The sequence below is a fragment of the Xenopus laevis genome, chromosome 8L, assembly GCF_017654675.1.
Source record: "Xenopus laevis strain J_2021 chromosome 8L, Xenopus_laevis_v10.1, whole genome shotgun sequence".
Lineage (NCBI taxonomy): Eukaryota > Metazoa > Chordata > Amphibia > Anura > Pipidae > Xenopus > Xenopus laevis.
The window spans coordinates 37,340,618-37,367,954 of record NC_054385.1 but is presented as its reverse complement, the minus strand read 5'-3'; the positions used below and the strand labels follow the sequence as shown (position 1 = coordinate 37,367,954).

Below are 27,337 nucleotides of genomic sequence, written 5' to 3'. Positions count from 1 at the left end.
CAAGTCAGCCCCAAAATAAAAATTTGCCTAATAACAGAAAACATAATTCTGAGCAACTTTGCAATATACATTAATTACAAAAGTTCTGTGGTTTTGTATATGTATTGTTATTGAAAGCAGTGTTAACAGACCTTTCCCAGGGGAACGAAGACTTTTGCAAGATTGTTTAAAAAGTATCAGCCAGGTGTTGAGCAAATGCTGCTTTCAATACTAACGTTTTTTACAAATAGTTTTAAAAGCATTGATAAATGATAATGGAAATTTGCTTAGTATTAGGTTTTCTTCTTTTTGGCAAATTTTTATTCTGGGGTTGACTTTCCTTTAATTAGTATACTGCAGGCGCAATAACTAATTAAATCTCTAGTTGCTTTGTGATACCCAGTGTTAATAAATTCCATTAATCTCTACTCACCATAAATCCTTTGACAGTCCTGTAGAAAGGATCCAACAGAATGCTGGCTAGTGAGCACACCTGAGCTGTTCGGTCCCAACCATCAGAACAGTGAACCAACACACTTGCATTCTCGTCTTCCACTGCCTGCCAGAAAGAACAGGGTTAAACACGGTACAGTTCCCTAACAACACTGGATGATAAGGACCTTGACAGTATTAGAGGCAAAGCTGCATTTTAACTAGTGATGCACTGAATCCACTATTTTGGATGCGGCCGAACCCCTGAATCCATCGCGTAAGATTCGGCCAAATACCGTACCGAATCCTAATTTGCATGTGCAAATTAGGGGTGGGAAGGGGAAAACATTTTTTACTTCCTTGTTTTGTGACAAAAAGTCACATGATTTCCCTCCCAGTCACTAATTTGCATATGCAAATTAGGATTTGGTTCAGACAGACATAAGGATTGGGCTGAATCCGAATCCTGCTGAAAAACGCCGAATCCTGAACCGAATCCTGGATTTGGTGCATCCTTAATTTTAACTAGACAAACAGTTTTAATAAGATTTCCAAACAAATAAAACCTGGAATAACTAAAATATTTGCCTAATGGTTTTAATCTGCCGTGAAGAAAAAAAAAAAATCCCTGACAACAAAACCATTACTACCTTTCAAGTTCAGGAATAAGAGAAGGCATAAAACCACAGTCCGATTAAACCATGACAATATAAATGACAGAAGGGCCAAAAAAAACAAAAACTCTGGAGAGAAAATCTTGTCAACTTGGCAAAGATTAGTGGCCCATTTTTTTCCTTCAGTCTTTTTAATGCTGTTCTTGTAGCTAGGTCCATAGCAACAAGATGACAGTCTACTTGGCAATAACAACATTGTACATCCCCTATAAATTCATTATGAAAGAAGCACTCAAATGTCATAGGCATCCCAGTTAACCTTAGTGGGTTAATAGCTAGTCACCACTCCACTGCAGTCTAGGAGTGGTTTTGGTTTAATCCATAACCTTCCACAGAACCTGCCTGAAAAGGGAACTAATACTGACTGCTAGTGAACTTTCTATGCAAGTTATGCACATGCCCACCTCGGAGCCATCCTATTTGACATTAACAGGGGAATATAGAAGAAAAAAACATCTACACAAAAAGCAAATATATGGCCACTTAGGGTTATTATTATAGACAAAACTGTTTACTACATTGGTGGAAGCTGCACAGCTAGCAAATCAGACCCACTGTTTCTTAAAGGGGAACTTTCGCAAAAATGAAAATTTAATACAAGCTTCATTACATGGAAATAAGAAGTTTTCTAAACATAATCAATTAAAAATTCTCTTCACTATCCCCCTCTCAGCATTTGCTTCTCTTCATTCTGGAGTTGGGACTCTGATTTTGAATTTTTTTTGCCTATTTGACCTTTGCCTATTGACTATTTAAAATCCGGACTCTCTACATGCAGAATTTGTGCCAAAGGTAGTTATTGTTAGATTTTGTTTGTACTGGGATCAGTTATTTGAGTGAGCTCTTATACATCTAAAAAGGGAGCCCCCCTGTGAGATATATTCGATTGAACTCTCAATGAAAATCAGACTCCTGCATGAAGACAGGATGAATAGAAACAGAGGGATAGCAAAGATAAACTCGATTATTTCAGAAACTGGTTCTATTTAGAAAGTCTCTTATTACACAATGATGAAGCTTTCATTTTCACGATAGTTCCCCTTTAAGATAATCTTACACTAGGCTGGTTTTAGGTGTAGAAAATGAATACAGAAATGTAATTCCCTTTAATTTAAAAACTGTCAATGTACTAGAGACTTGGTCTTCCCTAAACACTTGCCTGCCAATGCAATGAAGACCCTTGTAATTCAGCAAGCTGCCTGTACTCGGCACCAACGCCACATTGTTATTGCTCGAGTTAAAAGAACAAATAAGGAAACACAGCCCAATGGAAATAATGGCATGAAGTACCTTTGCCAGGAAAACACCGGCGTCCATCACAGCTTTAATATGCCGTAACCATCCAGAGTTCTCAAGGACAGTCAGAAAATTGCTCATGGAGGGACTTTTCATTTCACACACTAGACAAGAATGAAGAAAATGTATTTAACTGTTGGTGCTTTACCACTATCTGAATGAGCAGGAACTGGCTGACAAGCTGCAAGGGAAAAAATAAACTAGTGCCTCCACCCCATGATGTTGATTTGCATGTCTGTAGCAAGTAGAAGAAAGTGCACTAGGTTTATTAAACATACACTGAAACAGATGGCTGAGTGGGTGATCTGTTAAAACAGCTCCACAGTGTAGAAACATGGTATGCTCCAGCTTCCATTACCATCAGCATAGGTGGATGTTTAGGAAAATCTCAGAGAGATCACTTAACTCTGCATGCTAGACAATAACTACTTTAAAGGAGAACAAACCCTAAAAATAAATATGGTTAAAAATGCCATATTTTATATAATAACCTTATTGCATTAGTCTAAAGTTTCAGCATCTCAATAGCGGCAATGATCTAGGATTTCAAACTTGTCACAGGGGGTCACCATCTTGTCAGCGACACTAACATGCTCAATGGGCTCTGAGCAGCTGTTGAGAAGCTAAGCTTAGGGGTCGTCACAAATTATCAAGCAGAAAATGAGGTTGGTCTGTAATATAAGATGATGCTAAAGGGCTGATTATTAAATGTTGATGCTAGTTACACTGGTTTCTGTACTGCCATGTAGTAATTATCTGTACTGATTACTAATCAGCCTTATATTGTGACATTTCTATTCTATGTGTACTGTATTTTGTAAATCAGTCCCTAAGCTCAGTAAGTGACCGCAACATAGAGCATGTGCAGTGAATCAGCAGAAAAGAAGATGGGGAGCTACTGGGGCATCTTTGGAGGAACAGATCTTTACTGATAAAGGACAGTGGTTGCCTTGGGTTGGTACAGAAGCCAAAAAAATAATGTACAACAACCCTACTTCTTTAGTTAAGCTTTAGTTCTCCTTTAAATGTACTCCTCCACAGACTACCTGAGCTTCAGATGGCCATCCACACCAGATTAAAAAAAAAATGATAAGTGTGGCACTCACATACATATTTTATGCAGAAAGGGAAATTTTGGACAGGTGCATAAAATATTTACCTTCTAACAGTTTTTGAAGGCTGTTGCGCATAACATGAATGTTTTCAATCCCAATAAACTTAAATCGAATGTTAGGATAATTGTCTTCATTCTCGTAGCCTTTCCCCGCAGCTCTGTTAGCCATTGCATTCAACTGTTAAGTAAAACATAGAGGCGTTTAGTAACATGTGAGAAAACTCTATTCTGGTTGCAGCAAGTGGAACGTGTAGCAGTAAAGGCAAAACTGACCTGTTATTTGCTCTGCCTTAGTCACACAGCAGAATGTTGACCAACACATGTTCCTGCGCAATAGGCTATCAGCAAACAATGCATTTTTCATTTGCACCGAAGCATATAAATTCTGACAAAAATTTGGCATATGGACTATAATCTGTTAAAAGCATCTCCACAAATTTTTTAAGAGTCTTGATTGTTCCTGTATGCCATACATTGCAACTGCTGAAGATTCCATGCATACTACTGCCACCATAACATTAGCCTTTAAATCTGCAAACAGGGCCTATCTTTAAAGGAACAGTTCAGTGTAAAAATAAAATCTGGGTAAATAGATAGATAGTGCAAAATAAAAAATGTTTCTAATATAGCTAGTTAGCTAAAAATGTAATCTAGGCTGGAGTAACTGGGTGTCTAACATAACAGCCAGAACACTACTTCCGGCTTTTCATCTCTCGAACTCTGAGTTAGTCAGTGACTTTAAGAGGGGTCACATGGGACATAACTATTCATTGAGTTTGCTATTGATCCTTAGCATGCAGGCCAGATTCAAAAGCAAACAGTTATGACCCAGGTGCACCTCCCTTAATTCACGGATTGGTTACTGCCTGGTAACCAATCAGTGGAAACCAAGAGAGCAGCAAAGCATGAAGTAGAGTTCTGACTGTTATGTTAGACATCCAGTCACTCCAGCCTTTATAGATGACATTTTTGGCTAACTTTATTGAAAATATTTTTTATTTTGCACAGCCTATTTACCCAGTTTTTATTTTTATACAATTCCTTTAAAAGATAAGTTCCTGAAAGCAACACATTGACAAAAGGATTGATCTTCAATAATAATATTAAAAAAATAACATTTATGCTTCAAAAACATGAACCGGTGTCATATTTTTTTCCATCATAAACAACAGGAATCTGAATATGGCTAATACCCATTAAAATGAATATCATAAATGGTCATAGAAAGCCCTTTTTGTCTTTAAGGGACAGTTTACCTTTAACAACTTTTAGTATGACTAGGAGAATAGAGTTGTTCTGAAACAAACCCTGCCCAGTAGTGTTTAAAATCAAAGTGTTAATGAACCACATTTGAGAGTTGAAAGAAATAATTGAGAAACTATTTTTTTTTTTTAAATGAAGACCAATTGAAAAGTTGCTAACAATAGAAAATTCTGTAACATACTAAAAGGTGAATTGCCTATTTAATCCAAACTTTAAAGTAGTACCTTGGGCCTTGTGTCTACAACATACATGAAGGGACTTCCGGGGTTGGCCTTGCCGATTGTCTCCAGCATTTTCTCATCCTCCTCGCAGCGAGTACTAAAGCCGGACAAAGGTTGGCTACACCTACAAATCACAGCCTAAGGAAATAAAAAAATGATAGGATGAAAACAATTAAATTTTTTAAAGGTAGGTTTTATTGTTTTCAACATATAAACACAAGCAGAACACTACAAAACAACCCATATGCATTACATGGAGTCAAGTATAAAATACACGTCGACACTTAGGGGCACATTTACTAAGGGTCGAATATCGAGGGTTAATTAACCCTCGATATTCGACCATCGATGTAAAATCCTTCAACTTCGAATATCGAAGTCGAAGGATTTACCGCAAATACTTTGATCGAACGATCGAATGAAAAATCGTTCGATCGAAGATTAAATCCTTCGAATCGAACGGATGTACACTATTTCAGGTCTTGTCTGAGAAACAAATTACATTTAAAGGAAAAGTGTTGTTAGAGCAGTTTTGGACGGGGGTAAAAAAAGACCTTTGCTGCTGAAAAGGTTATTACCACTTTTTATGCTCGCGTAGATGAATCCATTTCCAGTGAGACATGTGACCCTTTCACTTTGCTTTCAGGCAAACAAGACACCCTCTTTCATTTTTTGCCAATATATGACCAGAAAGTTTCTCTGCCACTGAAGAAAAGACTGAAACCACCCATATTGTCTGTTATTACGTCTAATGGAAACTATCTGTACCTGCGGTGACAGACGGTTTCCATTACACTTAATGGCAGGCAGCATGGGCGGATTTTTAAGTGTTTTTCAGCCTTTGGAGACAATGCCTAGATACACTCAGGATTAGAGCCACTGTCCATGACCAATAATCTTTCATATGTATGGCTCATTAATATTTACTACACTGCTGCATGGAGTACATGTGGCTGATTTAACAAGTGTGAATGAGATAAGGAGGTTGATCTGAGGCCATGTAAATGAATGACACAAAATCTGACTTTTTGATTGCATTATAACCAAACAGCCAATTATGTGAGGCCAATATCGCTAGGATAAGTAAACTTTAAAAAAAATTAATGTACAATTGCTTTTTTAAGAACTTTTGCTATTTACCGTTTTTTCCCCGTTTCAGAGCGATTTAAGTACAAATAATGAATTTTGTAACAGCACCACATTCTGATCAGCTCCCATTACTGTACAGTAAGAGACAGATATACATTCAGAAGGAAAACAGAGACGTGTTCTTCCGTTAGTCTATTCAGGTAAGAGATCAGAAACCTTTTCCATCTCTATCCTGAACAAAGCACCATTAGAACACTTCTCTGGTTACCTTCTGAGGGTATATCTCTCTCTGACTTTACAGTTAGAGGAATGGTTACAAAATTCATTATACAGGTATGGGATCCTTTATCCGGAAACCCATTATCCAGAATGCTCCGAATTACGGAATGGTCATCTCCAATAGACTCCATTATCATCAAATAATCCAAATTTTTAAAAATAATTTCCTTTTTCTACCTAATAATAAATTAGTACCTTTTACTTGATCCAAACTAAGATATAAATGATCCTTATTAGAAGCAAAACCAGGTTATTGGGTTTATTTAATGTTTACATGATTTTCAAGTAGACTTAAGGTGGCCATAGACGAAAAGATCTGCTCATTTGGCAAACGAGCCGATCTTTCCCTGATATGCCACTAATGGGTATGGCTATATCGGGGGTAATCTGAACGTTCGGCCCAATGGCCGAACGATCAGATTACGATGAGAGCGCAATAGGCTCCGACCGGATCGGTCAGGCCAAAAACAAACCAGGCCGATCGACCAAATGACCGATCTCCGTCGGACCTGTACTGGCAATTAATAAAAAGTTAAATCGCTCTGCAACAGAAAACAATAAATAAGATTTTAAGATTTACTTATGCTTTAAATAGTTTAACCAAACACACACAAAAAAGATGGAAAGATATTTTATAATCTCTTCAAAAACACAGATGAAGATACTGTTGTTATTCAGATGGCCATATGTATGCACAAAAAATACAATCACTGTTAGGTGAAAAATACCAGTGTGTGGCCTGTTATGCAGCGACTAAACCAAAGAATAAGCAGGATAATAGAAGAGGCACTGCTGTATTGAAACTCAGTCTACTAAAAATAAACCATTATTATCAAGCAATGCATATTTGATCTAAGTCGCCCCTAGATCAAGATGCCTTTCCCTCAGCAACTGTTAGTTACAAAAAATTAACAAAGAGAGCATACTTTAACAAACTGTGGTTTTCTGCCCCATCTGTTAGTGAATGATTAGCGGTTATGAACACCCACTAAGCGGTAAATGGAGGGGAGGGTTAGGATAGGGCAGTGAGGCACAAAAGAAAAACAGCAAGATTTAATGGACATGTAGGTCATCCATATGATCTACCGGTAATATGCGTTTCACTCCTTTAAAGCTAAATGATTTGTATGGTTAATATTCTCCAAATATTAGGTTAACAGTAAATTTAGTGCTCTTATTTACAACTAAATAAGAAGTTCCTTATTTATAATTGCTCATCTCTCTCTCTCTCCTAAGGCTAGGGAGAGACAGGGCTACTGTTGTCACCTGGCTGCTATTTAACCAGCCCAGCTGCAAATAGGGTTGCCACCTGGCCGGTATCTTAGCGGCCTAGCCAGTAAAAATTATGGCTGATCCCAATGTTATCAATACAGAAAAAAGATAAATATATAGGAAGGCTGTTTTTTTTTTCCAGAAAAGGTGGGAACCCTATACTATTTCTCCATCTTTCTGCTGCTGATCCAGTCTTCACAGCAGCGCTGTCTTTGCCCCACCCAATCCAACTATTTCCCTGCCCATTTCCGGGCCTACTGTCCTGCCCCAGCCACCTTTTCCTGCCCAACCCAGTAATTTTTCCGCCCCATATGTCATTATCCCCACCCCATGTGACATCATGGCCAGCCCATCAGTGGAAAAAAAAAAAAAGTCAGCGCTAGACGAGGCAGAAATCAGCCTGCTGGTATCCACAGGCAAATTTCATTCCACCAACAGTAACAGAATCCACTTGTTCACGTCCCAAAGCCTTGTGTCAGCTCCGGCACGCACACACAGGAGATTTCGGCTCAAAATGCAAAAACGTACGTTTTATCACTGAAATTCGCCAAGTATGCTCGCATCTGAGTAGACACAAGGCTTCCAGACACGAAAAGAGCAGAGGATTCTGCTAGCGGTGGGGGGCTGAAATTGACCTGCAGATTTAAGCAGGCTGAATTCAGCCCTGTCTGGCCATAGCTTTAAAGGAAAAGTAAACTCTTAATATGAATATGGCTAAAAATGGCATATTTTATATACTGAACTTATTGTACCAGCCTAAAGTTTCAGCTTGTCAATAGCAGCAATGACCCAGGACTTCAAACTTGTCACAGGGGGTCACCATCTTGGAAAGTGTCTGTGACACTCACATGCTCAGTGGGCTCTGAGCAACTGTTGAGAAGCTAAGCTTAGGGGTTGTCGCAAATTATCAAGCAAAAAATGAGGTTTGTCTGTAATATAAGCTGATGCCACAGGGCTGATTGTTAAATTCTGATGCTAGTTACACTGGTTTCTGAGCTGCCATGTAGTAATTGTCTGTATTAATTACTAACCAACCTTATATTGTGAAATTTCTATTCTTTGTGTACTGTATATTGTGGGTGGGTTCCTAAGCTCAGTAAGTGACAGAAGCACAGAACATGTGCAGCGAATCAGGAGAAAAGAAGATGGGGAGCTACTGGGGCATCTTTGGAGACACAGATCTTTACTGCTAAAGGGCTGTGGTTGCCTTGGGCTGGTACAGAAGCCCAAAACATAATGTACAAGATTTTTAGCTACTCTTTAGTTAGGCTTCAGTTCTCCTTTAATGCGTGTTATTCAAAAACTAATTAAACTCAAGCTTAAGATTCCTATATCCACAAAAGAATGGTATCCTCATATGAAGCATGGTCCGCAGCATAGACAGAACAAACGCCCCCTTCTATGTGGATTGTGGGGTGGCATAAGTAGAAAGGATGCAGCTCCTCCTCATATTGACTAATTTTAGTAACAGGTGTACCATACAGTTGTTTTCAAAGAACCAAAGAGTCACACTATGTTGAAGAAAAAAATATGTCTGATATTAATTAAGATCTGGTTTAAAGAAAAAAAGTATGTCCGCGGCTTGACATTGTTAAAAAACAGATTTCCCGGGCATAAACGAAATATACATTTATCATATCTTCTGCTAAGTCTGCAAAGTTAAAAAGCTATCATGTTCCTGTTCAGCCAATCTCAGGAAATCAGCACTTCCTTTTCTGATCCCTCCACAGGTCAGAAAGCCGTAAGCGCATGTGACTCACATTGTTATCTTTGAAATAATACGACAGCACAGGAAACCGCCCTCTGCTTCTGAACTTGGAACTCCCAAGAATTGTAGCTTCAGTAGCTTCCTTTGGTACAACAAGACAGGTTGGATAGGTGCTACAAACCTGCAACAAAAAAGCACAAACATCATGATGTTTGAGATGCAAACCCTGGAAAACTTAGGGAGTGGTGCTTCAGCATCTCATGCAACTTCTTATTCCCCCATGCAAACAATGTAAACTTCAACCAAAGGAAAAACTGCCAGAAAGCTCCCAGGGAGGACAGAAACGTTGATTAGATAAACATTTGTTTTCCTATATTTTAAAGGGATTGTGTCATGATTTTTATGGTGTAGTTTTTATTTCTAAATTACTGTTGACACTACAAATAATTCACTCTACCAATTTTTATTTCTGAACCACCAAGTACATTTTTTTAGTTTAGTTATATTGGTGTAGGTAGCCATCTCAGGTAATTTTACCTAGACATGTGCATTCAGAAAGAATCAGCACTGATGGAAATGCTTTTAAAGAGGCTGTCGTTTCCCCAACTCAATGTAACTGAAGTGGGACATGGATTTTTAGTATTGAGTGCTGTTCTTATATATACCAGGGAGCTGTTATCTTGTGTAAGGGAGCTGCTATCTGGTTACCTTCCCATTGCTCTGTTGAAAGACTGCTGGGAGGGAAAGGGAAGGGGGTGATGTCACTGCAACTTGCAGTGAAGCAGTAAAGTGTCGAAACAAACTTTTACTTCAGTGTGTGGGATCTCTGATTGGTTCCAGACATCACATGTCTCTGAATCCGGGTTCCTGGCCTGAGAACTCTCTTCTATATCACAACACTTAACGGATTCACTCGAACACGATTTCAAATTAAAATGACGTTGCTTTATTCATACCTTTAAAATTTGTATGCTAAGGTACAGTGCATGATGGTCACCACTGACGCGTTTCATGCCCTATGGCACTTCCTCAGAGTGTTACAGATTTTCAAAAAGACACAACTTTATAGCAAGTCTAATGGCCAGACAATTTACATAATATGTTTCTTAAAGGTGTATTACATATATGCAGACCACATTTAGTCCCGCTCCTATATCGCCTCGTACAATCAATAAGGTTTTTTTTATATATATAAAAACATCTTAAGTTATTAAAAGAACTCTTTTTGTTTTCATGTATGTTATTTGAACACTTTTGGGGATAAAAAGAAAATTAGTGGATGTTGGCTTGGGGGAAGCCTTGAATCATACTCCATATAAACTATTCTATTCAATATAGTATCTAATCTCCCAATCTTTATTTAAACCAACTGTGTACCTTAGCATACAAATTTTAAAGGTATGAATAAAGCAACGTAATTTTAATTTGAAATCGTGTTCGAGTGAATCCGTTAAGTGTTGTGAAGCAGTAAAGTGTGCCTGAAGATTATCAAAGCAGAAGCCACATGACTGAGGACACCTGGGAAACAGACCTGTTTGCTTGTTTGAAAAACAGCTTTCATTGCAGAACTCTGCTGGAGCAGCACTATTAAAGGAGAAGGAAACCCTGTAAAAAAAAAAAAAACCCTGTAACCCCCCCACCCCACGTAGACCCCCCTTCCTCCTTCCCCCAGGCTAACTGCCCCCCCCCGGGGAAATGCCCCATACTTTATACTTACCCCGCGCCGTAGATTCTGGCAGCGGACTTCACGGCATCCACCTTCCGGGTCCTCCCAATCAGTTTACCGAGGATGCCGTGAAGTCCACTACCAGAATCTGCGACGAGGGCTAAGTATAAAGTATAGGGCATTTTCCCGGGGGGCAGTTAGCCTGGGGGAGGAGGGTCTACGTGCGGTGGGGGGTACGGTGTTTTTTTTCTACAGGGTTTCCGATTCCTTTAACGGATGTCTTCAAAAAAAAAAAAAAAAAAAGTTTTCCCGTAACAATATCACTTTAAGTCCCTTGTGTGTGCCATTATATGCATATATAAATGCATACATATCTATATCATTATCACTCTGTGTACATTAAACCTCAATAGAATTCTAGGTTTGTGGATGGAAGAAGTATTCATGTACAAAGAATTGATTGCAGTAGTTCATATCCAAAAGGTGAAAAAATCAGTGCATTCATTGAGGTACAGCAATATAAAAGGGGTCATTTCCACTGGGTTCTGGTAATGCAGTACCTTATAATCCTTATTAAGGTCAGTCAGTGTCCAGAACTCATTAGGGATGCCCATTCGAAGGAATTCCACCTCCAGGGCAACTTGTTTCCACCCCACAGCCCGATCAGCTTTGTCTGGGGTAGGATTGTATGCAAATGCATACAAGTCTTCATATTTTGCTAGAAAAGAAAAGTTATTCAGAAAAAGAAAAAACATACGGTTTGCTAGAAAATATTTTTTTTTAAAAAAGAAAACCTACAGAGAATGTATTCAATGAGATTTTTATAGAGGAATAATGAACACTAGCTGAGATATTTCAGCTTTTGCCTATTTTATATTGCATCAGCAGGCAGCATTCTTCCCAAATGAGCTTTTCTGTTTATGAACTGCATGCACGGCTGTCACTTATTTAGCTTACACGAGGTCATTTAGAATTTGCTTTACACCCACACACAAATTGTGAACCCCTTGGCTTGATACAAATTAGTTTATAATCATTTCTTCAGCACTTATAGGGCTGACTTTAGCACAGAAATCTTTAAAGGGTAAGCCACCTACAGACGATGATTATCCCATTATTTTGGTTACTTGTGTGCCAACATAATATAACAAAGCTAGAGAACAGAGCTTTCTTGATGTGAATTACTTGATACAGCTACAACTAGGGGAAACAGAATCTGTATATCAGTGGTTGATCCAGTAACTGAGGGTTTCTATTTAGTGCAGTACAGGAAAGCCTGGCTCCTCAGAACTGTCAAAGTGACAGTAAAGCAAACTTGAAATGTATTGCAATAACTGAAATGTGTATACTGTATGTAGATTGGGTTTTTATTTGGAGGGGTTGACCTTGATGGACTTTGCCTTTTTTCAACCCGATTTAACTATGCAACTATGAATTGTATGTTTGGGCATAGCATGCTAGCCTTCTATGAAGAGATATACAGCGATGAATATGCTACGTTCTTACTATAGCCTAAAGTAAAGTCATTTTGAGATTTAAAAACAATGATGATTTTACTGTTCTGATCTTGGTCATATTATCCATCCCACTTGGCTCAGCCACAAGAGATGCCCTGGAGGATGGATATATTGTAAATTAGAATATGATCCCGCACAAATTCAGTGATGAGTTTGAAAACCCCAGATGTCTGGCAGGGCATCAGCCTTTGTAGCAAAATGAGAAGCCCTTGCAAATAAACCTTAATCAAACCTTAAACAGGACTGCAATAACTATTTGGAGTGTTTATCGTAAGTTGATTTGAAGTTCAAGCAATGCTGTGAAAATCCCCTTGATAATGAATGCCACCAAGACCTAAGACATATCATATGCAACAAAGAATGTGTTCTTTTCACCTTCTTTAGCCCTACTATGGTGTCACAAGCAGGCAAATTTTTATTTTTGGGTTGACTTGCCCTTTAAAAAGAAGCCAGAAGTGAGTGCCAGGGGCTCCTTATGAAGTCAGTGGGGGTTTCTCATTGTCTGTACAAAGAGATAGTGTACAGCAATTAAATTCGTATTCGTAAGTAAAGACTGAACTATGATTCATATACCAATAGGAAAATAAAAAAAATGGATGTTCATTTATCCATGTCTGCAACTCAATGGTAGCTATAGTAGTAGCAATTTTTCAATGGCAGGCGCCCTTTAAAAAACACAAACGTACAGGACAAACAGCAAGGACTTTGCGAATGAGAGTTGATAATTAAACGTCCAGGATTTGTATTTTCTTGAAATCAGCAATCAGAAATGCATGAAAGGAATCTGCAGGGCACAAGGTTATTCTCCTTGGGCAAGGTCTCTGCAAGTACTATTAAGAAACCTATGGATCATAGCTGCATGAAGTCAGGAAGGCCATCAAACTATGGCACTTGTCAAAATAATGCAATTGATTAAACCAAGACACCAGGCATTCAGAAATAGCAGATTAAAGCAAAATCTTTACACAGTCAGCTCAGTAAATGAAAACCACAAAGTTATTATAAAGAACTAACAGAGATAAATGGGATCATGTAGTAGGATGTAGTAGGGATCCAATTAATCCACAACCTGATTTTAAGGCGGTTATTTAGTCTGAATGCCAAAATCTCCAAAAAATAGGAGTTTTGGTTTTTTTTACTATAAAATCAGATTGTTTTGTGGAAAAAAAAAACAACTCACATTTTTCAGGATTTATTATACCCCGAGGATTGAAAAAGTCAGAAATGGGAAACCTGGCATCTCAGACCTGCCGAGGTTGCATATAAGTCAATGGGAGAAGTCCCGAAGATATCCTGATCTGTGCTGGGTTTCGTGCCAATAATCCGAAGATTTCATGTTTTTCGGGCAAAAATCCTAAACAATCTGAGTTTTTGCGGAAAATGTATTGATAAATAATGGGGAAAAAAAACGTCTGAATTTGGTCTCAGTAGATTTCAGAAAATTAGATATTTTTAGATTTTGATAAATAATCCCCTAAATATCTGGACAACTGACAATATTTTGTTCACAGATGATGCTGTTTTTCAAAATGATATCAAATTGGAATATGCAAATGAGGGTTTTGGTTAGATTCGGTCAAATCTTTTGAGATAGATTTGAAATTGGGCCAAATCTTTGCCTTTTTCTGCCTTTCTTTGAATAACCACTTAAAAGAATACAACATATTATGACACAGTGTATCAAATCTCCAGTACCTGGTTGGGAAAGCTTGAGCAACGACGTGTACACTTTATGGCAATCTCTTTCTCGCTGGATGACAAAATGCGCCACTCGAAAATTCTTGCAACGAATTACAAGAGGACAACCAGTGGTGTTAAGTGCCAGCTTCTCCACTAAGGAAATGTGGTGATGTGGAATCTAGAAGGAACAGAAAGCATCAGGGTGTAATGCAAAGTGCAGTATTTATTTGCAATACTCCAGTTTAAAATTTAGGAGGGATGCATCCGGAACCATGGTGTTGGCTCTGGCACAAACACATTGGGCGGATTTGGCAAAATGCAAAGTCTTGTGTTTCTTCCCTGAAGCCCATAGACAGTGTTCTCAAAGGGAGCCAACACAAAACTGTTTTCCCATGCAAAAGAAGAAGGAGGCTACTGCCCGCGGTAGGGGCTGAAATCGGCCTGCGTATTAATGCAAGCTGATTTCGGCACTGTGTACTTGGTGTCTGATTCTATTCTAGCAACCAGCCATTGGTTTAAGGATAGGCTTTAAAGTGAAATTTAAATGTAAAAAGGTTTAAAAATGGTCTAGCTAAACAATCTGTACCCTGGTTATTAGGTTTACCATCCAGCAACCACATTTTAAATTTTAGGAGTGATAAAGGCCGAATAGACCAATAGAGGTCAAATACAAAGTATTCTGCCTATAGGATCCGTAAAGTTTATTTACTAGGTCCGAGCCAAAGCCTGGGCAGAGAAGGGATAAACAGGAAGCAGAGATTATGGCAGCATTTTACATTCCCACCAACCGATTTGTACCAAGATAGCAGAATGAACAGAAACATACCCATGTTTCCTTACGGGCTCCAACTCCAGATTCCACATAAATGAGGTGAGTTGCTGTTAAATACAAAGTCCCAACGGCAGGTCTCTTATTTGTGTAGCGGTCAAACAGCTTTACATTCTCCACCTGCAAAGGAATTTAAAAAAATTAGAAGACTTAAGGTATGGAGATCCAAACTACCAAAAGATCCCTTATCCAGAAAACCTTGGGTCCCAAGAATTCGGGATAACAGGTTCCATGCCTGTATAGGTACTTTGCAAATTAATGTATTCAATTGAAATCATTTATATTATAAACCTATCAGCATTTTGTTTGTTCTGCACTAGTATGATAAAGAGCTAAAATAACTCAATGTTTAATTCATAGCAAGCTGCACTTCCTCCCAATATTCTAACTTCATGGTGTGCAGAGATCCATGTAATGCCACAGAAATAAATTAACATGACAAAAATGCCACTGGTTTGAATGACCTTACATTGCATGAGGACTTACCATATTTACAGTGTATTCTTTTTTTTTTTGGTAGGAACAAGATGATCTTTGCCCAAGGCTGAGCCAAAAACAGGGCTGATCCTTTAGGGTCAGCCCACACGAGCAGATTCAGGGAGATTAGTCGCCGCATCAACAAATCGCCTCTTCTTCGGGCAACAATCTCCTTGAACTGCCTTCCCACTGCCTGAAATGGAAATCGCCTGCGGCAATTCACATGAGACGCTTCATTTTCCGAAGTCGCCCAAAGTTGCCTCACGAGGAAACTTCAGGCGACTTCAGAAAACGAAGCGCCGCTTGTGAATTGCCACAGGAGATTTTCATTTTAGCCGGCGGAGGGCAGAGGGAAGGCAGCTCAAGGAGATTGTCACCCCCAAGAAGTGGCAATTTGTTGCTGGAGCGACTAATCTCCCCTTATCTGCTCGTGTGGACTGACCCTTAGAACTTAGAAGGCCAAAAATTTTTCTTAAATCTATCCAACAGATATGTAGCTGAGATCACTTGGGAAAGACTTCAATTTGGCCCCAGTCCACAGTCTAATAAGGTACAGACTTTGGAGGTGCCAAATCAGCAACTAAAATAGGTATGCAACTACCTGAACTTAGTGTCCCATACTAAGAAAATCAAACAGGTGTGGTGTGCTAGGCTAAGCAGCCCACAGTCACATAAACGTTTGCAAAAGGAAAAACAAACGCTTGCTGGAGAATCAGTTGATCATCAGATTATTATACAGGTTTGGGACCGGTTATCCAGAATGCTCGAGACCTGGGGTTTTCCAGATAACTGATCTTTCATACCTTAAGTCTACTAGAAAGTCATGTAAACATTAAATAAACCCAATAGGCTGGTTTTGTCTCCAATAAGGATTAATTATATCTTAGTTTGGATCAAGAACAATGTACTGTTTTATTATTACAGAGAAAAAGGAAATCATTTTTAAAAATGCTGATTATTTGGATAAAATGGTGTCTATGGAAGACGGCCTTCCCGTAATTCGGAGCTTTCTGGATAACAGGTTCCCGGATAACGGATCCCATAACTGTATATACATGTTCTAGTATCTAATGCAATCTTCTGATCAAGCTATTAGTCACATAGGAGACAGTAGCCCCTTTCTCTCAAAAAAGAAGGGGGAAGCATACATAAGAAATAGAGTGAAATCTGGTAAAAGATGTGTACAAACAGTAAATAGGATGCTTTGCTTTTCCAACATCTCCACTGCTCTCTACCCCGGCAATATTCTGCATCAACAGAGTTTCTAATTACAGCTTTCAGTTTTTTAGTGCAGATATCAATGAAAGCACATCCCTATGTGTTACCCGATTCACTCTGGCTTGACTTGACAGTCAGCTGCCCTTTTCATTTGCGTTATTTCCCAAACTGATAGTTTATGAGCACTGTGCCCTCATTAAAAACAAAAAAACAAAAACAGTTTGTGAAGAACAACTGAAGTAATAAAACTGTATTGGGTTAGGTTTGGGCACACAGCCAGTATGTACAGATATTAGTTTTTTTATGAGTTGGCTGCTGTGCCCAGGCCTAACCTGGTACATTTGTCCCTTGGCACATTATTTTTTCTAAAACAGCGTGACTGATTTTTACAGGTCTATTGCTGCAGACTGCTACATGGTTTCAATACTCAGAACCAGCAGTGCAGAAAACCTGCAGAAACTGCTTTCACTGGCAACTACTTTACAAAGAACTTAAAAACCATTTAAAATGTCGTGTTGCTAGCAAATATGTTTAGTGTTATATTTTCTTTCAAAAGGCAACATTATTTTGCGATTACAACCCCTTTTAGAGGCAATTCCCCTAAAATCAACTTAGCAAGACACAGACAGTGAGACAATTTTCAACTGGTCTTCATTTGTTGTGGTCACCGTTTAATTTTTTTGTCTCTCAACAGACTAAAATTTGGAATGCTATTTAGCTGCCAGAGTCATGGACACAGCAAACAGAAAGCAGATTGAACCGAACGCTAGGTTTTATTGTTGTTATCTTAAAGGAAAACTATATCCCCAAAATGAATAATTAAGTAACAGATAGTTTATATCATATTAAGTAGCATATTAAAGACTCTTACCAAACTGGAATATATATTTAAGTAAATATTGCCCTTTTAAATCTCTTGCCTTGAACCCCCATTTTGTGATGGTCTGTGAGCTGCCTCAGAGATCACCTGACCAGAAATACTACAACTCTAACGGGAAGAAATGTTGAAGCAAAATACAACACTGTCTGTTAATTGGCTCATGTGACCTAAGAAGTATAGTTTGTTTGGTTGGTTGGTTTGTGTGCACCGTGAATCATACGATCCCGGGGGCGGCCCTTATTTTTTAAAATGGCAAGTTTCTATTTAGGGTTACCCAATGGCACATACTACTAGAAAAGTATATTATTATGAAAACGGTTTGTTTACATATGAGCTGTTTTATGCAATATCTTTTTATAGAAACACATCGTTTAATGTGTTTCTATTTCTCTCCTAGAAGCCCATTCAAACCAAGCCTAGATGCTAGGGAAAGAATGCAATGGATATAGGTGCAGGCAAGGGGCTGATTCTCAGTCTGCATTTTTCAGCCCTGAGCGACAAGAGTCAAAGGGGTATTCACCATAAATTACCTTTTAGTCTTGTATAGACCTGAGAATTTAAAAAACTGCAACTTGCCTTTTTATGGTTTGAAATGTTTATATTTTTGTTCTGCAGCTCTCAGACTTGGAATTTAAACTATTATCTAGCTGCTAGAGGCTAATTACCCTAGTTACCAAGGAGCAGTTTTAACATCAAAATGAATTGTAGAGAAGCTAACTAAAGAGAAATAAGCAATAAAAAACTAAAAGCAATATTCTGAAGCCGTGGAGAGACCCCCCAACAACCACACAGCAAAATCAGAAAGCAAATGAATTAAAAAACCATACAAAGAAATAATGAAACTGAAAAGTTGCTCAAACCAGAGCCATGTACAATACAGTGTTATTTATAGGTACACTTCTCCTTTCATTTCAAGGAAAAGTCTACATATTAGAGGTCTCCAGAGAGAGGTCCCTAGATCAGACTTAAATTAGAAGGAAAGACTTCTTCCACTTGGGGGTGGCAAATGTTAGGAACCCCCAAGGGATTATATTTACTTACCTGAAACTCTGGGCCTGTGCTCGTATCAGCAGAAAACAGCACAGGCATGGGGTTATTCCAGTGAGCACCACGGAGCGATCCTCTTCTGGCTTCTTTTTTCTTCTCGCGGCTGTGCATGCGTAGTAGAACGAAAAGCCGAACTTTAACTAAAAAGCCGGCTATTTCATTCTACTGCGCATGCATCTGCCCAGAAAAATTTGAAGCAAGAAGAAGCAGGAAGAGGATCGATCCGTGGTGCTTGTTGGAAGAACCCCCGGCCAGTGCAGTTTTCTGCTGATAGGAGCACCGGCCCGGGGGTTTCAGGTAAGTAAATAAAATCATTTGGAGTGCCTAACATTTGGCACCCCAAGTGGAAGAAGACTTTCCTTCTGCTTTAACGGACCAGTAACCTAAAAAAATTCAAGTTTTTAAAGTAAAACAAATATAATGCAATGTTGCCCTGCACTGGTAAAGCTGGTGTGTTTGCTTCATAAACACTACTACTGTTTACATAGACATGCTTCTATGTAGCAATGGGGGCAGCCATTCAAAGGAGAAAAGACTCAGGCTACACAGCAGATAAGCTCTGTAGAACATAATGGTGTTAACTTGTTATTCACAATTTAACCTGTGCCATATAGCATTTTTTCAATTCCCCCCATTGCTACACAGCAGCTTGTTTATATGAACTATAATAGTGTTTCTGAAGCAAACAGATCAGTTTATATTTGAATTATTTTACTGCAATGATAAAAGTTTAGTGGGTAGCATTGAGGGCCTGAGTTCAATCCAAGCTAGGGTAATATCTGCAAGGAGTTTGTGTGCACTTTCAGCGACTGTGTGGGTCTCCTGTTTTCAGAAAGCACTTTGGTAATGTGTCAGCACTATACAAATACCAGGAAATATACCAGATGTGAATGCAATGAAAAGCCAGTAAGTAAGACGTAGCAAGTGCACAGCGAAGCTTTGTGTAAAGGTCCCCATAGACGCAAAGATTTTTCTTTGATGAACGGCCGATTTCAGTGCAATCCAACCAATCCATCAAATTATCGTGAGGTTAGTGGGAATCGAACGATCGTGCATCTTACGATTTTTTGTCTGACATCGGTCAGAAAATTGATCGGCCAGGTTAGAAGATTTTCATCGGCCACATTGAGACCTATCTTTTGTCCAATTGTTTGCAGGGCCAAGCAGGCAGCTACCCTCAGTCTTCCTGGCTTCAACTAGACAACATCGCTTGAAATGCTCTTTTTAGTTGATGGACAAATCGTACATTTAAAGCATCGTTTCACGATAAGCTTGGTCGAACGATAACGAAAAGATCTTTTAAACTTTACTTCTATAATGAGGTGCAATTTATCAACACGGTAAAAATGAACAACACAGTTGGCCCTGTCTCAGGCCTTTCACATTGATTCACAAGAAACCCCAGAGGGTTTAAGTTAAAAAAAAAAAACCCTAATGTTTGTGTGTACCTCAGAATGTGAGCCCATGGCAAACACAATGCCCAAACGTACAGCATACCAATGTTTTCCAAACTTAAGCTGGCCATAGACGCAAAGATCTGATTGTGCGAATCGAGGACCATGTTTGGAGAGTCCCGACATTTTTCGTCCGACGGAGATCGGTCGATCGGACAGATTAAAAGATTTCTGTCGGCTGCCGATAATATCTCTGCGTGTATTGCCGATCGTATGATTTTCAGAGGGAGACTGTCCCTAGCTTTGGTTGGACATAACTTTCATACGATTGCTGTCAGGGGCAGAACATCGTCTGATCTTTTGTACTTTATTTGATCGGAATGGTTAGTGGCAGGTTGGGAGATGGGGAAGACCGATCATAAGTTGATTCGTACGATTGGATCTTTGCGTCTGTGGCCAGCTTTACACCTTCTGGCAAATACTCCTTATCAGGCAAAATCAACATCAAATTCTTCCGCTCCCACAATGCAAGTAAAAATTGAAGACACTGCAGCACGCCTCAAGAAATCTTGATCATGATTATGGATGCCACCGCACTGATTTCATGGGAATAGGATTTAAAGGACCAGTGACACCATAGAAGATATAGGTTACATGACATTCTCGGTGTATAGTTCAGTATACAGCCCTGGGGCCCTTGAGTTACATATTTGTAGGCAATGATTATCATTTATAGGATATGTACACGTGATCTATTGCCCAATTAAAACCCAAATAGCAGCTCGTGTGCATATAAACTCTAGCAGTGTGCCTGTGATGCAAAAACCATTAATTTCCTTATCTGGTGTCACTGGCCCTTTAACGAAAACTACACACACTGTATATATGTATATATATGACGGACGCGTGGATTATTCCATTCCATACATGAGCCAATGACAGGAGCATTTCAGAAGCGAAACTATAACTCTTAAGCAGCTCTACCTTCAACAACAGGGAGTGTGTCGTAACCTGGGTATTAGTACCGGTCACAATTCTGTAATGTAATAAATGTCCAGCGCCTCACCTTCGGAGTAGATATGTGTTCCATGGCTACCTGAGCTCCTCACCGCCTCCTTGTCAAGTTCCCCGCCCATCCTACTCTTGCGCTGCCCGCCATCTTCCTGTCGGCCCTTTCACGAGTCATGTGATCAGAAGCGTCACTGGCGGAGATCAAAGTTCGCGAGATTTTGAATAGGACGCCAATGGCTTGGTTAAAATGACCACGTTGTGTAAAACATTGCTACGCATACGTACAGTATATGCAAATGATACTTTTGTAACCTGCTATCTCTTTTATTACTTTTAGCCTCGCCTTCCCTTTTGATGAGCCCTCCTATTAATGTTTGGACCCGCTCCTCCGTGTCCCGCCTTCTTGGCCTCCCAGCCAATTATCGCCTCCCATGTGTTTATGAGCGAGCGTGTAAGACCGCCCCTTTCACTTCTGGCCAATCAGCGTCTTTGTGTACAGTTTTGCTGTCAATGCAGTGAGATGTATAGAAAGAGTTATTATAAGGGAACCTGCAAGGGGAGGCAAAAGGATTTAGGCGAGCTTTGAACAGGAATGAAAAATTTGTGTCAGAACAGTGTGTTAAGTTTTGTAAATATAGGAAAAATATGATTATTTATGGAAAAAGGCCACAGTGTAATAACATTTATTGGATAGGATGTGGAATGACAGTTATCTACTGCCTATCTTAAAACTGTAGCATATAGTGAATAATGTAACCCCTCAGTGGCATATAACTAGGAGACTAGGCGTCTGGGTGCAAAAGCCTCAGTCTGCCACCCTGCGGGGACTTATGCCCCAAGCAAGCTCTTACCCTTCATGTTGCATGCTTAGGGGGGGAACATACCAAGGTGTACCCTTGTATTCCATGCTGTAAAATATATAGTGAATAAAGTGCCCCCTATTGTAAAATACAAGGATATCGTACGTGACTGAGGACCATATAAAAATTTATACAGGTCATGGAACTCCAAGGTGACTTCTAATAGTATCCTCATACTGTATGTTGCAACAGAGGGGACTTTATTTATTATAATACACAGGCTTCAGTGAGTCATATGACAGAAATAACATCACTAAGCTCCGATTATAACCAATGACATCACTAAGCACCGTTTATATAATGAATAAAGTACCCCCTTTTGTAAAATATAAGGCTATTATAAGTTACCGAGGAGTTTCATGACCATATAAAAACACGAGGCTGAAGGCAGAGTGCTTTTATACAGGTCATGGAACTCCAAGGTAACTTCTAATATCCTCATATTTTGCAACTGGGGGTACTTTATTCATTATAATACACAAGTTTCAGTGAGTCATGTGACAGAAATGACATCAGAACTCACCGTTTATTAGGATATAATTAACAAAATATTCATGGCTTTTGTGTATTATATAGTGAATAAAGTACACCCTCTTGTAAAATATAAGGAGATTATAAATTACCAAGGAGTTTCATGACCATATGAAAACACGAGGCCGAAGGCAGAGTGTTTTTACACAGGTCATGGAACTCCGAGGTTACTTCTAATATCCTCATATTTTGCAACTGGGGGTACTTAATTTATTATAATACACAAGTTTCAGTGAGTCATGTGACAGAAATAGGGATGCACCGAATCCACTATTTTGGATTCGGCCGAACCCCCGAATCCTTTGCGAAAGATTTGGCCGAATACCGAACCGGGTCCTAATTTGCATATGCATAGGGGTGGAAGGGGAAAAATGCTTATTTCTTTGTTTTGTGATAAAAAGGCACACAATTTACTTCCCCGCCCCTAATTTGCTTATGCAAATTAGGATTCGGTTCAGCTGGGCAGAAGGATTCAGTGCATCCCTAGACAGAAATGACATCAGAACTCACCGTTCATAACTGATGACATCAGAACTCACCGTTTATAAGGCTATCATTTACAAGATATTCATGGCTTTTGTGTATTATAAGGATATAATATACAGGATATTCATGGCTCTTGTCTATTATATAGTGAATAAAGTACCCGCTTTTGTAAAATATAGGGATATTATAAGTTACCGAGGAGTTTCATGACCATATAAAAACACGAGGCCGAAGGCCGAGTGTTTTTATACAGGTCATGGAACTCCGAGGTAACTTCTAATATCCTCATATTTTACAACTGGGGGTACTTTATTTATTATAATACACAAATTTCAATGAGTCATGTGACAGAAATGACATCAGAACTCACCGTTTATAACTGATGACATCAGAACTCACCGTTTATAAGGATATAATTTACAGGATATTCATGGCTTTTGTGTATTATATAGTGAATAAAGTACCCCCTCTTGTAAAATATAAGGATATTATAAGTTACCGAGGAGTTTCATGACCATATAAAAGTACGAGGCCGAAGGCCGAGTGTTTTTATACAGGTCATGGAACTCCGAGGTAACTTATAATATCCTCATATTTTACAATTGGGGGTACTTTATTTATTATAATACACAAATTTTAGTGAGTCATGTGACAGAAATTACATCACTACTCACCGTTTATAACTGATGACATCACTACTCACCGATTATAAGGATATAATTTACAAGATATTCAGGGCTTTTGTGTATTATATAGTGAATAAAGTACCCCCTCTTGTAAAATATAAGGATATTATAAGTTACCGAGGAGTTTCATGACCATATAAAAACACGAGGCCGAAGGCCGAGTGTTTTTATACAGGTCATGGAACTCCGAGGTAACTTCTAATATCCTCATATTTTACAACTGGGGGTACTTTATTTATTATAATACACAAATTTCAGTGAGTCATGTGACAGAAATGACATCAGAACTCACCGTTTATAACTGATGACATCAGAACTCACCGTTTATAAGGATATAATTTACAGGATATTCATGGCTTTTGTGTATTATAAGGGATTATAAATCAACAAGGAGTTCCATAATTATATAAAGGTACAGAGCTGAAGGCCAAGTGCTTTTATACAAGGCCAGTAGTGGAACTCTGAGGTGACTTCCAATATCCTCGTATTTTACAACACAGGGTACATTATGAAAATAAAGAGGTTTTCGGTGAGTAATGTGGCGGAAATGACACCAATTATAACCAATGACATCACTATTATAAGGATATTATTTACAGGCTATTCATAGTTCTAGTGTATTATATACCTATAATACACAAAAGCCATGAATATCCTGTAAATTATATCCTTATAAATGGTGAGTTCTGATGTCATCAGTTCTAAAGGTGAGTTCTGATGTCATTTCTGTCACATGACTCACTGAAACTTGTGTATTATAATAAATAAAGTACCCCCAGTTGTAAAATATGAGGATATTAGAAGTTACCTCGGAATTCCATGACCTGTATAAAAACACTCGGCCTCGTGTTTTTATATGGTCATGAAACTCCTCGGTAACTTATAATATCCTTGTATTTTACAAGAGGGGGTACTTTATTCACTATATATATAGACCTTTTTTCAATAAGAGCACAAATAATAGAATTTATCCTGAAAATACATCACAGTGGTGAGGTGTTTCATTAATGAGAGAAGAAAAAGAACTAACCCTTGAAGTTGCACCTCCCCATCCTATGATCTGATCACTCAGTGAACCAATTAAAAAATAACTTTTACTATGTAAATTAAGAAGAAAAATCCAGGGGGTAGGCAGTCAGTGTCAATGCTCTACAGAGTGGGTCTCAGACCCGCCTAATCGGCTTGCAGCCGGCTACTGGAGTCACCTAGGGATACCCCTTCAGTAAACCATTGATCAGCCACCTCTTCTCCCGCAAACAGCCCCTCCCGGTTATGCGGACAAAGAACAGTTAATTCAGCTCCACGTGAACATGAACAAATGTCAAGCCTGCCAGGCTGAATAGCTTTCCCGCATTGAAGGTGCAAAGGCCTTTGACAAAGCCTGCTTTCTGCAGTCTAACGCATTTTAGATTGGTTAGGCAGGGGGGCTGAATATGACTGATACTACAGCTTATTCGCTACCCACTGAACTGGGAGAGGTGCTCCCTAACCTATATTTTTCATAGTGAGGTGTTTCATTCAACTCTGTGCAATACCTTCTATGTGAAACATTAGCCATATTATACCCTATATGTAGCACACCAATGAATGAGCCTGAGAATGGTGTTAAGTAGTGTGACTTGCTGCCAGTGTATCCCAGATACCCTTCGGATGTGGGCAACTCCCAGCAGTGTGTGTTGCCTCCTTTAAGCACTTTACACTCAGGTGCATCCTGTATGTCTCCTGGTGCACAGATCAACCAGCTTGGAAGTAACAGCAGTCCAGTAGGATGCTTCAAATAACTTGTTTATTGAACAAATGGAATTAGATCTGTTCACAGCATTCAGGCAGTATATATCTTCATAAACATTCCAAATATTCAGTGGAAAACCTTCACACTTTTATATTGCATGTAATTCCCTTTTAGGCTGTTGTGCAAAATATCTTGGTGATTTTCCCCAGTGCAAGGCATCCCATGGGGTATCTTGCTCCTTGGCACTTTCCCTGCTCCTGAGTTCACCCACTCATGTCCCAGTCTAGCCGCTTGATCAACTCAAGGATGCTAACCCCAACTACTCTCCTGGTTGGAGCTAGAAAGCTGGCCACTAGATACACTGCCTCTAACTCTCACTCCTAGAGCGACTATTACAGAACTTCTGACACTAAATAAAACTAACCCTAACCAGGGCTTGTCATCTGCCCAGACCCAGTCCTGAACCCACCTCCCCGCAAGGTGGGATCCAAGAAGAGAAAGCCCCGAGCATCTGCGCTCTCTCTTTTATACTTTTAAACACTGCCACCTACTGGGCAATCAATAAACCACCTCAGATTACTGATAACATTCCGGAAAAGGGTCTTAAAGGAAAACTAAACCCTAAAGTTAAAAAAACCATACCCTACATAGACCCCCGTCCCCCTAGCTGTTACCACTGGCAAATACCCCTAAGTCTTTACTTACCCCTCCGTGCAGATTCTGTCCAGCGGAGTTCAATAGTAAATAGTAAGTTTATTTTTTCATTTACTTTTTGGAGCAGTACATAAATATGTATTATCCAAGGTTCATTTAAACATAATATACCAGGCAGAGCTTTTTTCTTGGACAAGACAGGAAGCAAAATCTAGCAACCCCTAGGTGTGCCTGGGTTTTCTATGCACCTAGAACTTTAGCCTTAAATTTCTTTTTCATATAGCATTTACTTTTGGCCCCTTAACTTTCCTTTTCTCTCTCCTTGACAATTTCTATTGTAGAATATAATTTTCCATTAGTAAAGAGGATCCCTGAGACCCACCCTGAAACAGCACGAGGACCCAGGTTACTGTTTGGGTTACATTGGTCACAACAGAGCCCATCTTCTTTATAATGTTGCTGCTTCATCCCAATAAAATCACACACACACATAAATTCTACATTCTGTAGCACTTATTAGTAATTTTTTACTTTTCAAGAAGAAGCCACATAGAGACCTTAGCAATCTCCAGGGTGTATCTCTAATATCATTCATGAAGTATGTGTCTGTGTGTGTGTGCGTGCTGGGGTTACCAGTCCTGGTGTATGTATTTTAAATTAAATGCAGCAGCTTTAAAATAAAGCAGTGGTGATATCTTCACCGATTTATAACAGAGCTATTGTATAAATGCCAGAAGAATGCATCACCAGTGAATGATGATGGGATTCAAATGCAATGCAGGTGGATCAAGAATTCAGCTTCTTCAGCAGAGCATCTGAAGGTGAAGAAAGGACCAGCTTGCCAGCAAAGAGCCTTTACTTGCTTTTGGACTCCTATAAAATCAGTTCTGGCAACTTTTTGCAACAGTCATCAGACACTGCTTTAGGTAGGCAAGACAGGAACAACCTTGAAAGTATTGAAAGTCGGCTCTCTCCCAACACCTATTATCAGTTGCCCATTATAAACACACTGCACATCCATCCTACACCTAAAACTCTGTATAACAGAGATATTTATTCGGTAAACTGCATTAAAAGAGAAGGAAAGGTTAAAACTAAGTAAGCCTTATCAGAAAGGTCCACCTAATTATACCAGTAAATCCTCAAAGTAATGCTGCTCTGTTCTCTGTCAAAAGGAACACAGCATTTCTTTCCTTCTATTGTGTACACATGGGCTTCTGTATCACACTTCCTGCCTTCAGCTTAAACCTGCCAGGATTACCTGCAGCAACAGCACCGGCAGGCGTCTCCCTCTCCTCCGGCGGCGCATCCAAGATGGTGGGGCCCAGGATCCACACGTGGG

At 39.2% G+C, this 27,337-nt stretch overlaps 1 protein-coding gene across 1 annotated transcript in view; it reads right to left on the bottom strand.

Moving 5' to 3' along the window:
- Nucleotides 1–21,419, bottom strand: part of LOC108698369 (myotubularin-related protein 8) — a 28,810-nt gene extending 7,391 nt beyond the window's left edge. The window contains exons 1-9 of the mRNA XM_018229797.2: nucleotides 21,102–21,419; nucleotides 15,017–15,139; nucleotides 14,206–14,368; nucleotides 11,554–11,711; nucleotides 9,380–9,508; nucleotides 4,983–5,117; nucleotides 3,541–3,673; nucleotides 2,376–2,485; nucleotides 413–538 (exon numbers count right to left, since the gene is read on the bottom strand). Coding sequence (XP_018085286.1) covers nucleotides 413–538; nucleotides 2,376–2,485; nucleotides 3,541–3,673; nucleotides 4,983–5,117; nucleotides 9,380–9,508; nucleotides 11,554–11,711; nucleotides 14,206–14,368; nucleotides 15,017–15,139; nucleotides 21,102–21,125 — 1,101 coding nt within the window. The 5' untranslated portion in view covers nucleotides 21,126–21,419. The remainder of the gene's footprint in view (nucleotides 1–412; nucleotides 539–2,375; nucleotides 2,486–3,540; nucleotides 3,674–4,982; nucleotides 5,118–9,379; nucleotides 9,509–11,553; nucleotides 11,712–14,205; nucleotides 14,369–15,016; nucleotides 15,140–21,101) is intronic.
- Between the last annotated feature and the right edge of the window lie 5,918 nt (nucleotides 21,420–27,337).